This window comes from Excalfactoria chinensis, chromosome 13, assembly GCF_039878825.1.
Source record: "Excalfactoria chinensis isolate bCotChi1 chromosome 13, bCotChi1.hap2, whole genome shotgun sequence".
NCBI lineage: Eukaryota > Metazoa > Chordata > Aves > Galliformes > Phasianidae > Excalfactoria > Excalfactoria chinensis.
In genome coordinates, this window is record NC_092837.1 from 7,542,657 (window position 1) to 7,555,805 (window position 13,149).

A 13,149-nucleotide genomic window follows, 5' to 3' on the forward strand; every position below is an offset into this window, starting at 1 on the left:
GGTTTTGCTGACAGCTGTGTGAAATGGAAAGTGAAGAGAGGTAAAAGCAGTATTGCATATGGTCCACACTTTGGGCATCAGATGTTGGTGTGTCTGTGGTAGAGCTGCTCTGTACATTTCACTCAGCTCACTTCTCTTCCCCGGTGAGTTCAGCCAGTGTCCTGGCTTCTCTAGCAGCACTGCAGGATCCTGAGGGTTCAACCAATTTCTCCAGTCATCCAGAGTGACAGATACAATTGGAAGAAATCTGGGTAAAGCTCTTAGGCTTTGGAAAGACAGTATGCTTTGCAGCCAGACTCTTGTGGTGGGAGGCATTACAACGAAGCCAGAATGATAGTGAGGAACCTGGCTCCAAACTTCTGCTAAGAATTTGGCTCTTCTTCACCCCAACCCTCCTTGCCAAGATTTTGTCCCTGAAAACAGGGTTAGAAATTGAGAATCTCAGAGCAGAAGAGCGTCTGTGGGATAAGTGAGATTTGTGTCTGTCACATGTTATACACAGATACAACTGAGGTGCCAGCAGACAGATGTAGCTAGGCAGAAGCTGTGACTGCTCAGCACAGGGCTGATAGGCAGATAACATCAGTACAGTTCTCTCATATTATTAGCATGGGCTCAGCAATGCACTGACGTGCACATGGCCCTCCATTTACTTGGAGCATGGGCAAGCAAAGTTTGCTGTACTTGCTCTTCACCCTGTTGACGTTATATGAGTAACCTCTTGGAGCCTGAGGATAATGGTTGTTTTAGTAATATTAACACAGAATGGGCTTTAAAACATAGATATCATATGTTATTTCACGTCCAGCTGTTCCGGACAGCTCTTACACCACAAGGCTGAGGCAGTGCAGTTTTTTATTTTCCAGTGGGCCAGTTTCTCAGTAATGCTGATTTGGTTGCGGTTCTATGAAACTAACTGAGTTTGGCTACTGTTGCATGCCAGCTATGTGAGTGTCCATGTCAGCCCTCATTTGTATAGGCTAATACTGGTTGGAGAAGTATCTCCTTGCTTTTGTTTCTTTGGAGCTATTATCATGCATCTGATTCCCTATATGCATCATTCGGTGCACAGATAAAAACCATAAGTCGTAATTGCAGATGGAGGGAAAATTGGAAGGAACTCATAAACCAGCCTGCCCTCATCCATTTGGGATGGGAGAGCAAACATTTTTGCCTTCACACATTGCTCAGTCCTTGCTCTTTTCTTTCCCAGTGTCAGGGCTGGGAGGACAGGCGTAGGAATGTAAGCTCAGTGCCAAGTTTTCATATGAAGAAATCAACGTGGCAAAATACTGTTTGTGTGAGCTGATTCTGCCTTGAACTCTCATTGTGATAATTTCTCCTGGTGCGTGTGTTTGTGTGATCTGAGGTGTTCTGCTTTTTATTTGTTTGTTCTAACCATATTTAAAATACTTCCTAATGAATGTTGAAGAAGTGTTTTTCACTCTTAGTAAAATAATGCAGGAAGCCCTTGGGGATGTTAGGCAATGGGTGGCCATGTAAAATGAGTAGACCTGTATTTATGTATGGATTTTTAGGGCAAGGACCAGTGTCAGCAGTGGGTGGCTATAATCTCATCCAATGCTCCCAGAAGGGTGGGGGGTGGGAGGGAAAGCAGCAGAAATGGCAGTATTTTCCAGTGTGCTTCTTCCTTAAAACTTGCTGTGCATCAGACTTGTGTTTCTTTCTTTTTAGCCTTGCTATTCAAGTAGGTTTAAAGAGAATGGAGATATGCAGATATGCATCCAGAAGAGCATAAAAATGAAAGGCTTAAGGAGGGATTACTGCCTGGCTCAAGGCAGCGAGGCATGCTTACACCCACCGCAAACCCCGTAAAAAATGTAATAATGTATTCTGGCATGCCCTAATGAGGGCTCTTAATAATAAAGCCAACTCTAAAGAAGTATTTCCATTTGTGTCAGGGCAGCAAGAAAGCAGATGTTGAGCAGCTTCAGGCATTTGCTTTGCTTGTTCAGGAGAAGAAGCCAAGCAGCAAAGTTAAGCAGAATTGTAAGCCATACCCACCAGTGGGCAACATCATCTTCATTCCCTTGGCAGAGAGGAGTGTTCCTCCCACTTTGTTTTTAATACTGCTCTTTTGATCTAGTACAAAATGTCATGAGAGACCAGGCTTTCAGCTAATCTTTTCCCAGGGTACAGAAGTTTTTATATGCTTTTAGACTAGATTTTAGGCTCTTCTTGTGTTTACCTGGTCCTATTACAGTAAATCACAGTTTTTCTTCCTCTGTGGTTTGCCTGTTGTTCAGGTGATTACTGGTTGCTATAACTCTGTTTAATCAAGTTCTCTTTAACCAGCTCTTAATCTTCATCATCCTGCAATTTTTCCACATAATTGAATCAATTGAAGTACTTGGTCAAAGCTGAAAATCCTTGTTGTTAGATTTCCCTATCAATGTCTGCCACCTGTCATCCTTGAGGCTTTCTTGAGATTGGCAGTACTAAGGGTACGGCCTTTGGGTTTCTTTTGTTTTCAGAGAACATGAGCGGAGGTTGCCCTGAGAGTCTGCTTGCCCTTTGGGGGTGATGGAATTGGTGAAATGCCTATAAGCAGGCAAAGATGAAAAGAAAACTTTCTTTATAATGTAAGAGTAAACTCTCTCCTGTTAATTGAAATGATATAAATACCAGACTAGCTAGAGAATGATTTCTGTGTAGGGGTAAGTTCACTGCTGCTGAAATCATCCCAGAGCTGTGTGCACTTGGCTCCTTCCAGTCATTGCAGGGCAGCAATTGTCCCCCACAGCCTGGGGGTCTCTTCCCTGAGCTTCTGAGAGCCTCTGGAATATATGTTATACATGATAATACTCACAGTGGGTATGTTTGATTTCTTTAGTAATCTGAAAAAATTGTTTGCATTGTTGTTTGCATTAGAAAACATCATTTTCTTCTCTCTGTTAGCAGTCTGTTCAGTCCTCTGTCATAATTTGATTTATGGTTTGGTTTATGCCAGACAGGGTTGCTGGTACTTGTGGATGGGCAGCCCTTGTGGGGGAAGCTTTACACAGCTTTCACAAGCAAAACAGATTACAGTAATAAAAGGTCTCATACTGAAATACCACTACAGAATTGTCCCACACCAAAATGCTGTTTTCTGAAAAGACAGTGAAACACCAGCAAAGATTTCTTCTATGTGACTATGGCTCTTTGAGCATCTTTCTTTACTTCAGAAATTTACTGAGTGGTTTGGGGAGGTATTTTAATCACATAGGCCCTTCCTCACTGTAGCTTTCCTTGAGAGTATGCATGTGATGTGCCCCTCGTCTCAGGCACGTTCTGTGTTCAGTTTCTTAAAGAGTTAAGCACAGGTCCTTAGCCTTGAGTAATAAGTTTCAAATGCAATTCTAGTTTTTCTTTAATTCCCTATTTCTTATTATTATGGACTGTTTTCTGCACAAATGCTTGTTTTTATAGCTCTGTCTATGTTGTTCGTGTTCACTGGCTCTTGATAGCCTGAGAGGAAGGATTTTATTGTCACTGCAAAGTGTTTTAAAATAAATAGGCCTTTTGGTGTTCTAAGGGTTCTCTTTCACACACACGCACAACTTTTCAGTGTTGATAATTCTCTTCTTCATCTCCCAGCACATTCATGCAGTGATCTGCATCAGACAGGGCTGATCTAGCAAACTTGGAAGCTGTGGAGCACCTGCCCCATCCAGTTTTACACCTCTGGACTAAGTTCAGATATGTGCTATGTGAATCAGCTCCATGATAGATTGATGACACATCTTTTGACATTGATTGAAAACCCAAAAGACCATTGAAACCCAAATTTCGGTGTTAGGAGAGTTTTACAAGGACAATCAGAATTTACATCAAAAATTGCAAAATAAACCTCAGATGTCCACTGAGAATTAACGTTTGTGATTTTCGGAGAAGAGCCAGAGCTTTTAAAAAATAATGTGATGAATCCTTGCACTTTGACTTTGACAGGCATATTCTCAATTACTACCTACTGAGGTAATGGAAGGTGTATTATGCTCTGGAGGATCATAAATCTTACTGATTTAAATAAAATGAGGCTTAAGAGAGCAGAGTTCGCCTAATTTGCTATAAATTGACAATTGTGATTTATTAACAAGGACAAGGAAGTCACTAAAAAGTGCTGCTGCCATGCCCGATTATTGTTTAATCAGGTGCCAGATGAAGCTAGGCCGGCACAGATGGTAACTATACAGCTATACAGTGCTGAAGATGATGGGATATAAGTAACTATTATCTGTGTATTTACTTTAGATAGTAATGCTGGGAAGGTTTTCAGAGGCAGTTAAATCAGCCAAACAGTAGGGGATGCAGCAACAGAAGTAATAGCAGTGTATCTTCTGTCATCTAACTTCAGTGTCGTGTAGCAAACACTTGTGGTTGGTGTTTGGATTTGTCATGTTTCTGCGTCAGTGTGTAAGTTCAGCTGTATAAAAGCAATAATGAATTGAAAAAAGAAAACAATTGTTCAAATTCATTTTAAATTTTTTTTCAAAATCAGAAATGGGCAAAATGTATTAATTTTTCAAGGTCAGTTAATTGAATTGTAAACTGCAAATGCAAGAAGGTTTATGTTTCTTACCCTATTGTGACAGAATACCAAGAAATTGTGGATTCATAACCACTGTGAGGATGCTAAGCTAGAGGCATCTGCGGGGTGCATGTCTGTAGCGAGGTCTGCATTCAGAAAGGAGAGTCGTAACCTCTCTGCAAACAACAGATGATCAAAATCTTTCTACTTCCACCTGGCAAACTAAAAGCAGTCTGATCCAAAATTACTGTGATATTACCCATGTTTTGCCAAATAATTTGTATATGTGCCTAAGCAGATGGATCTAACATACACCCTGCCAGCTCTTGTAGTTGTTTGACCTTGCCAATGAGCATCATCTGCATCTTTTCCAGATTGAGGCTTAGCCATTACATTCACAGCCAGAAAGAGCATAAATAAGGAAACAGTACCACCTGGATCAGCCGAAGAACTTCAGACTTCTGTGTGCAGATTATCGCTGTTTAATGTCTACATATATCTTTAGTGAAATCAATTAGGAATCTGTTTCAAATGGTTTCATTGCTAAAATGCCAATAGGGTGAATCCCAGTGCTATGTTCTTCAGTCCCTCCTAAGATACTGTTAAAGATGCCACTAGGTCAAGACCGTAGCATGAGTTTATACCTTATTATATAGCTGAATGTCATAACTTCAAGAGAGCCTTTTATCTCAATTCTCACTTTCTTAAGCATGAAAGAAGCAAAATTCAAGTCAAAAAGCTATTCTAGATTTTAAACAGAATATTTTGAGTGTCCGTGCCTCCTATTGTTTCCAAGTGTTCTTCCCTCTCTTCTCATCGCACTTCACCTCATTCTTTTATACAAAGCACCAGGAATCATGCCTTGCTTACATACCACTCTTAGCCCCACATTCTGCTATTAGACCTTTGTAGGTCTGAATGTATGAAGTCCCACTGACACATGCAGATGTTGTTTTAACTCTCCAACAATCAATGTAAGCAAGTAGAGTTTTAAAAAAACACTTTCCAAGCTTTGTTAAAGCAGAACGAAGTGATGTCTGTGGCTGTGTGTCCATTCTTTTTCTAAATTTCACAATATTAAGAGGTTAAAATTTTAAAGCCGGCAGATTCTTTAGTTTGAATGGCATTCCTGAATGCATACACATAGAACTCGCTGTGCATCTCAGTTTATCCGCTGTGAATTTTCCTTCAAGCCCCTCATGAAGCACATTTATGTCCTCTTTTCCCTTCAGTTAATGAGAGCTTGTTAGCTTTTGTCCAGGACACCCGTCAGACACTTATGTTAATGTTTGTGAGATGGAGGTTTGCAACACAGTATCTCAGTAGGTAGGCACTGTGTTATTATTATTTATTCCCCTAAAAGTTTCAGCTGTATCTACAGCATGGTACTTCAGTTGTTGTGAAAATGTTCTGCTGCCTCATTTGAAGTCTCCATTAACTGTTTAGTCTTAGTCTAGTACTTCTACTAGATGCCCAAATGCTACCATCCGCTCTCTGCTTATACCATCTAAATAACACTTTGCATACTGTTAACAGTGTAATTAAATTCTAGTATTTTTTCTTCTACTGTTCTTTTTCCAGCATACTTTAAAACACCAAAGTCACTGAACAAGGCTGTCATTAGCTGCAAAGAGGTGTCTCTATTTACAGATGGCTGCAGTTAGATAGACTTGTGCCCGCCTCAGGTCTCTGCCTGGTGACTGTGAGTGAAGGTTTCATCCTGCACAAAGTTGTCAGCTGTAAAAAATTAATTGTACAGAAGTCATTTCACCTGACTGAAATGGTATCAAGGTGCTTTTTTGGTCGCGTAATCCTGTGTTCTTTCTGATGAGGTCCCAGTCAGCTTTTCTGCTACTTCTTGGGTTCTTGCTATCGTGATGTAATGTTTTCCAGTACTGGGTGCTTATAAAGGCCAGGATTTGGCACAGCAGCAGGGAACAGCTTGTACACACACTAGTGTCCAGTATGGCTCATTGCTGCTGAGTATGAAAGAGCTGACACTTTTCAAGCGTGGTGGATGGTCTGTTCTCATTCACTGAAAATGCAGAGCTGGAGGAGCTCAGTTATAGCCTGAACCAGCTGAGGTACTTCAGATTTCAGAAGTCAGCTGGAGTCAGAACGTCTGTGTCTCTGTTTAGTGGCAGAAATCTTGTGTTTCACCACCCAGCGCTTTCCTTTTCTATGGAAAATGAAAGGAATTCTATAAGTGTTTTGGATCTGATGCTTTCCTATCAGACTAGATAAAAATTTATCACATCTTGAGAAGCTAATTTTTAGAGAGAGATAAAATACTGCACCCAGAAGGGCCTTCATCTTCCTCCTGTGAATTGCTGAGATGATCCCATTTTCTTCCCTGTCCTTGAAACACAGTCTGTGCTTACACTTCTGGTTCAGGCTTTATTAAGAGTCTCTTCAGCCTTGAAGCAAACATACAATATTCTCCTTTGTAAGAACACTTCTTTCCAGGGAACATTTTTCAAAGAGTTTTTCCCATTGCAGAGATAAATTAATTTTAGTGATGTTTGATGGTGATTCCACTTTTCCAGGGAAAATGGCCTTTGTGTAAGTTGAGACTAGGGAGCTGCATTATTCCTTTGAAAGATGTTTCTAAAATGTCTTTGGGCTCTTATGGGTAGTGACAGTCTCATGCAGAAACAAAATAGCCTTGCTGTGCTATAGATTTATTAGTACCAATATATTCTGTAGATTCTCTTCTTTTGGAATCCTTTGGTAATCATATTCTCCTGTGAGACATTCTCCTTTGAGAAACTGCATTTGTTTTCTGGGCTCTGAAGATGCTACTGATACCGTCAACTGAGAGAAGAAGATCCTCAGAGAAGGATTAGGCGGCTTTTGCTCACTTATTAGCGTTACTAAACTGAGTCAGAGAGACTCTTAATTTTCCTAAAGCCAGATAGCGAGTTAGTGTTGTAATTAAGTCTGATTCGGTGACATGTCCTGTTTGGTTTCTGTGGCGCTTGAGGCACCAGAAGCCAATAATTCAGCCAAGTTCAGCAAGGAAATGAGAGCTGAGTCCAAGTCATCGCAAATTTTGTGTGTCAGCGAGAGACTGAAAATGCCTTGTTTTAACATTTATCTTTATTAAATTTTTAGAAGAATATTCAAGGTAAGCTGAAAAACTACCACAGAAATGGTGGGACTGTTTTATACAGTGTTCAGCGGTGTTATAAACCTTCAGAAAAGAAACTGTGATTTCTGTGATTTCTGCTTTACTTCTTGCTTCATTTAGCTGCAAAGGATTTAATCTCTTAATGGTGGAGAGTTCATATGAAACAGAAGTGTCTGATGTTAATGAAGTATCATAAAATGGTCGGTTCATCAGGGATACAATCTGAGAAATACAAAAGGTGGCATATTCCAGCTCCGTGAGGATGGCTCAGTGAAATAAGCACACACAGATGGATGGACACAGGCGCTGGTGCAGCGGGGTGGCAACAGATCGGGGCTAATGCTGCGTGGCTCACGGCTGCCAAGTGCTGTGGGCTGCATGGTGCCAAAATAAAACCTGCGTGAGCTTCCCTCAGCGCTTCCCGAATCTTCCCTGAGACATTAGGGGGCTCGGGATTTCAAATGGAGAAGCACAGGCTGCTTGGCAAATGCAGTCCAAATGAAGCAGAACCTCCTTCTGCAACGTCTTTGTGTGTGCAGCCTCCATGGCTTCAGTTGGGGAATGAACTTGTAGTGAAGCAGGGGATTAGCCAGGTACTTTAGAAGAGTTTCTCTTCTGATTTAACCAGGCAAAAGGATGTCCCTATTTCTTTGTATTTACACAAATTTTAAAATGCAAAGCTTGTCTCTCTGGGGAGCGCTGGGAGGAAGTGGTAGTTGACACAGAAAATACAGTTTCTTCTCCCATTTCTGTAACAAAGCCCCTCTGTGCTGTTGGACAAAGGTATAATTACTGTGTATTGCATTTTTTTCTCACAGTAAGTGGCAGTATGTCCTGCCCAACAGAATGCTAAAGATTGCAGTAGCATTTGGGGAACTGAACTGTATGCAACATGGGGAGCCTGGCGCTGTATGTGGACAGGCCTGAGCAAATGAACTCTCCAGAGCAGTTCACGCTTCACACTGAGAGGCTGTTGTGGTTTTGTTGTTTTTATGGGGCTTAATGAGGCTGTTTCAATTTCAAAATATGCGCTCCAGAGACAGGATGGCTGCTATAATAGTAGAGAACAGAAAGCATGCACGGAGCATGAACTGTCACAGAACCAGCACAGTCCCTGTCCCACCAGTTTGTCTCCTCCAGACTGGACACGTCATTGGAAACAGGGACACCTATCAAGAGCTGAGCATGAATTCCTTCTTTCCTTCTGGTCACTGTAGAGTGTAAGAGAGAAGTGGCCATTTATGATCTGTTAGTATGACTTGAGCAACCTGTTTGGTCTTGGCTTGAAGGGATAAGCAAGACTTCCCACACTGATATGCAGCCATAAACAAATTGATCAAATTTATCCTACTGTGGTTTCCATGAGAGAGCATTTCCCTTAAAATACACTACTTCAAGCAGTCTTCACTCGAGGGCTTTTGAAACAAACCTTTTGAACCTTTTTTTGTTGAGAATGGAATAAACCTTTCTTTTGGCCTAAGAACATGAATAATGCCAATCTGGTTTATGGTGTGTTTACCATACGTCTCTCCCTGTCTGTAATGCAGGCAGCATCATATTTTGATTTCTATGGCAAGAACACAAGCCTGATCAGCACTTCTCTCCAGTTCTCCCACTACCCACCATCATCCAACCAGGGATGCTGATGTCTGCTTACTGCCTTTCGTATCCATTTTGGATCTGTTGTCCATGGATTTGTCTAGTGGCTTTCATACTGTCTCATTTTACAGTCTTGTGTTAAAAAATTCCCAGAAATTCATAGTTTGGCAAACGTATATTTTTTTTAATATTTGTATCAAGCTTATCTTCTATTATCAGTAACTTTTCCTCTTCTGCTGTGGGAACTAGTGGATAACAAATTCTGCATTTACCAGCTCCATTATCTGTAAACCTCAATCATATCATTCGCATCAGCTTTAATTTCTCCAGACTAAGTCCTGTTCTTTGTAGTATGTTCTCCTAAATATCTATCTTAAACATTTTGATACTCCTTTTCTGTGCCATTTCTAACCCCACTGAATCCATCCTGAGGTAGGCTAATCACTGTTAGATATGTCAAGTACAATAGGCCTCTGAAAGTCCATTCTTAATTTGGATGTATTGTAAGTGAGAGCAGTACAGTACAGTAAATATGGTGACAGTATAAATATGTGACAGTAAAAGAAAGGAAAGGACAACCTCTTTGATATACTTACCAATTTTACAAATAGATTTTTCTGATCAGTAGAATATACTGACCGTATAAATATGTCTAGGCTTTGAAGAGCCAAATAAAAAGTCAGTTGGCAGCAGTGGAGATTGTCCATGCTGGTGAAGTTCAGTTGGAAATAAGGTATAGTTTAGGGCAACTTTTCAGAAGAAACTGATTCAATGCTAATATCTCAAACAGGATTCAGTGTGTTCTGTAGCTAAACTCAAACTCAGCTCCCAGGATAAAAGTGAATTTTCCTCCTTTAGTTTTGACAGTATGTAGTAATGAGTATGGTGTACTGTTACAGTTTTTACTGAGCACTTGGTAAATGAGGGTTAAGTATGTGGTTCTGTGCTGACTGTGTGTGGCCTTCCACTTACCTTGGGCCATGATTAATTCCTTGTAGTGTAACTAATGTTGGGGATTAATGTGGGCTAGAGTAATGATAAAACCAGCTGTTTCCTTAAAATAACAAAATGAAAGAGTTAACCAATATCTTGGAGAAGAGAAGGTTTCACGACACCAAGATACCCACTAGTCCCATTGGTTAGACTCATAGACTCAGACTCATAGAATCATAGAAAGGCCTGGATTGAAAAGGACCACAATGATCATCTAGTTGCAACCCCTTGCTATGTGCAGGGTTCCCAACCAGCAGACCAGGCTGCTCAGAGCCACATCCAGCCTGGCCTTGAATGCTTCCAGGGATGGGACATCCACAGCCTCCTTGGGCAGCCTCTTCCAGTGTGTCACCAACTGCAAGACTGCAATGAGGTCTCCCTGAAGCTTTCTCTTCTCCAAGCTAAACAATCCCAGTTCCCTCAGCCTTTCCTCATAGGAGAGGTGCTCCAGCCCTCTGATCATCTTAATGGCCCTCGTCTGCACCTGCTCCAAGAGCTCCATGTCCTTCCTGTGCTGGGAGACTCAGGTCTGGACACAGTGCTGCAGATGTGGTTGGCTTCCCTTCCTTCCAGTGTATTGACAGCACCACTCAGCTTGGTGTCATCTTCCAACTTGCTGAAGGTGCACTCAGTGACATCGTCTGTCACTGATGAAGGTGTTGAAGAACACCTGTCCCAAGACTGATCCCTGAGGGACACCACTTGTGACCAGCCTCCACCCTGACACAGAAAGACATCCTGCCCAAATTCTTGTTTAAGTGATAAATGTATCTGCCCGTCAGTAAAGAACATATCTGAAGACCACAGTCCTCCTTTAAGTGGTGCCATACATAGAGCAAGGGAGCAGAAGACTGTGATTCAGATGACATGCATTTTACTAACCTTTTTTTCTTTCAAATTTTCTCAAATAGGGTCGGGACTGCAGTGTGCCCATTAATTCTTGCATTCAAAATCCATGTCAGAATGGAGGGACCTGCCACCTCACCGAGGCAAATAAAGATGGATTCAGGTAGTAACAAAAAGTTCATTTAAAACAAGATGATAAAATAGTTGTGTTTCTACTCTACGTTAATGAAGTATAATGAGTACTTTGTAAAAGCTGCTGCATGTGACAGTTCTATCTGCCAGACCAAAAATTTAATCTGATTTCATTGGTGACATATTGTTTCCTCTGAAACAGATCTCCTTATTGTCTCTTAATGGGTTATACTCTAAGAGCTATTTTGAGCAGTCTGCCTGATCTGTGTTGTGTTATCTTTATGCTAATTTTCCTCAGGGCATATCAAACTCATGCATACTCCTTTTTCTATTTGTAAAATAAGCATCTGTTGCTTGACAACCAGATGCAAAATGTTTTCCTACTGCATATTGTAGACAAACAGGCTTTAAAGAAACAATTAAAAAACATGGAGAGATTGCTCCATCTTGTTGGGCAAAATGCCTGCAATACAATAGCCTTTACAGCTGGACATCGTAAGTTTCCGTTTTCCCATATAAGAAAGATGTAGCTTAGATTGGGAGACTCCAAGAGAAATCCAGGAATTTTTCATGCAGTTAATGGGAGATTTGTGCACACTGAAGTCCTGTTTTACAGCTGTGAAATTACAGATTTTAGGTTTTGGCCACTGGTTGTCATTGAAGTTGCTAGAAATTGTCTTACAGAAAACCATTTTTCAAATCCTTGTTGACTTCCTCCTCAGCATTGTGGCTTCTTTTTGACTTCCTAAATCCCTTGGATGGGAACGAGGCACAGAAGTGCTCCCATCTTGCCATGTAGGTGGGATCAAGGCAACCCAGAGCTCTTTGAGCAGCTATGACAAAACTGTGAGCAGAGCAGTTCATCCCATGGGTACAGATGCATGTATAGAGTTGTGTTGGCGCATGGTGGTGGAACAAGGAGATTCTGCAGACCATAGGATGGAAATGATCACCTCTAGTTTTGGGAAAACCATTATTCTGCTCCAGTAATGTAGTATCCTTCTTTTTTGATTCAGATGTTCAGAGGAATAATGGTCAGTTGGTCTTCAGTTCAGGTTCCCTCTGGATCACCCTCCTGTAATACTGGTTAGACTGTTCTCAGCAGATCGTGCTATTGCAAAGTTGTATCTTATTATCTGTCACTCAGTACTCATTTTGCAAAACCTATCTGATACTAAAAATGTGCCAGTAAAGCATTTGATAGTATCTGTAACACTGGAGCAAAAAAACTTCAGTTTGTATTTTGGTTCAGATTTTTGTCTAGCTTTTTGTTTTGTGCTATGGTAGAAAGTGAAAGGAATGCTTTGATTGACCCAAAATGAAAGCTGCTTCTGATTTTTTTTCTCATGAAGTTTCCATTTTCAGAGTCTTTGCTTCTGTTCCAGAAAAATGTAGTTTTCAAGGTCCTTGGGAAGCAGCAGGAGTGGTTGTGTTGCTTGACATTTGGGACTTTGTAGGGAAGATTTCTGCTTTTATAGCTATTTATATAGTTTCAGTTGGTCTAATAAAAGACCTATAAAACCGTATCTTGTCAAAATCTTGCTTCATAAAATTGAATATTCAGCTTATGCACTGCTGTAGTTCCTCACTATGTTTGTTGGCCCACTAAGGCATCCTTGGCCTCCTGCTGCTCTGAAGAGCAGAGTGTGGGGCTTGGGCATGTCTTAGAGAAGGTGTGAAGTGGGGATGGAACAGTCAGTGAAGGGGAGGAAAAAAAAGAAGCATTTTGAGATTTTCTTTTTTTTTTTTTCATGTTTTTGTTGGGAAATCTCTTCTCCAGTGGATGGCAGCAGTTGGAGTTACATGCATGTAGATTGTGTTCATCAAGATGGGAAAATGTTGCCTTAGATTATAGGCTGTGAGGAAGTGGATGTCAAAAACATTTTCATGAGAGGCCTCCTTGGATTTTTCTATTGTG

General features: G+C 41.0%; 1 protein-coding gene across 3 annotated transcripts in view; it reads left to right on the forward strand.

Moving 5' to 3' along the window:
* Positions 1–13,149, forward strand: part of SLIT3 (slit guidance ligand 3) — a 433,663-nt gene that overhangs the window by 373,387 nt on the left and 47,127 nt on the right. For all 3 annotated transcript variants that reach the window (XM_072348011.1, XM_072348012.1, XM_072348010.1), the window contains one exon: positions 11,165–11,262. In XM_072348011.1, coding sequence (XP_072204112.1) covers positions 11,165–11,262 — 98 coding nt within the window. The remainder of the gene's footprint in view (positions 1–11,164; positions 11,263–13,149) is intronic.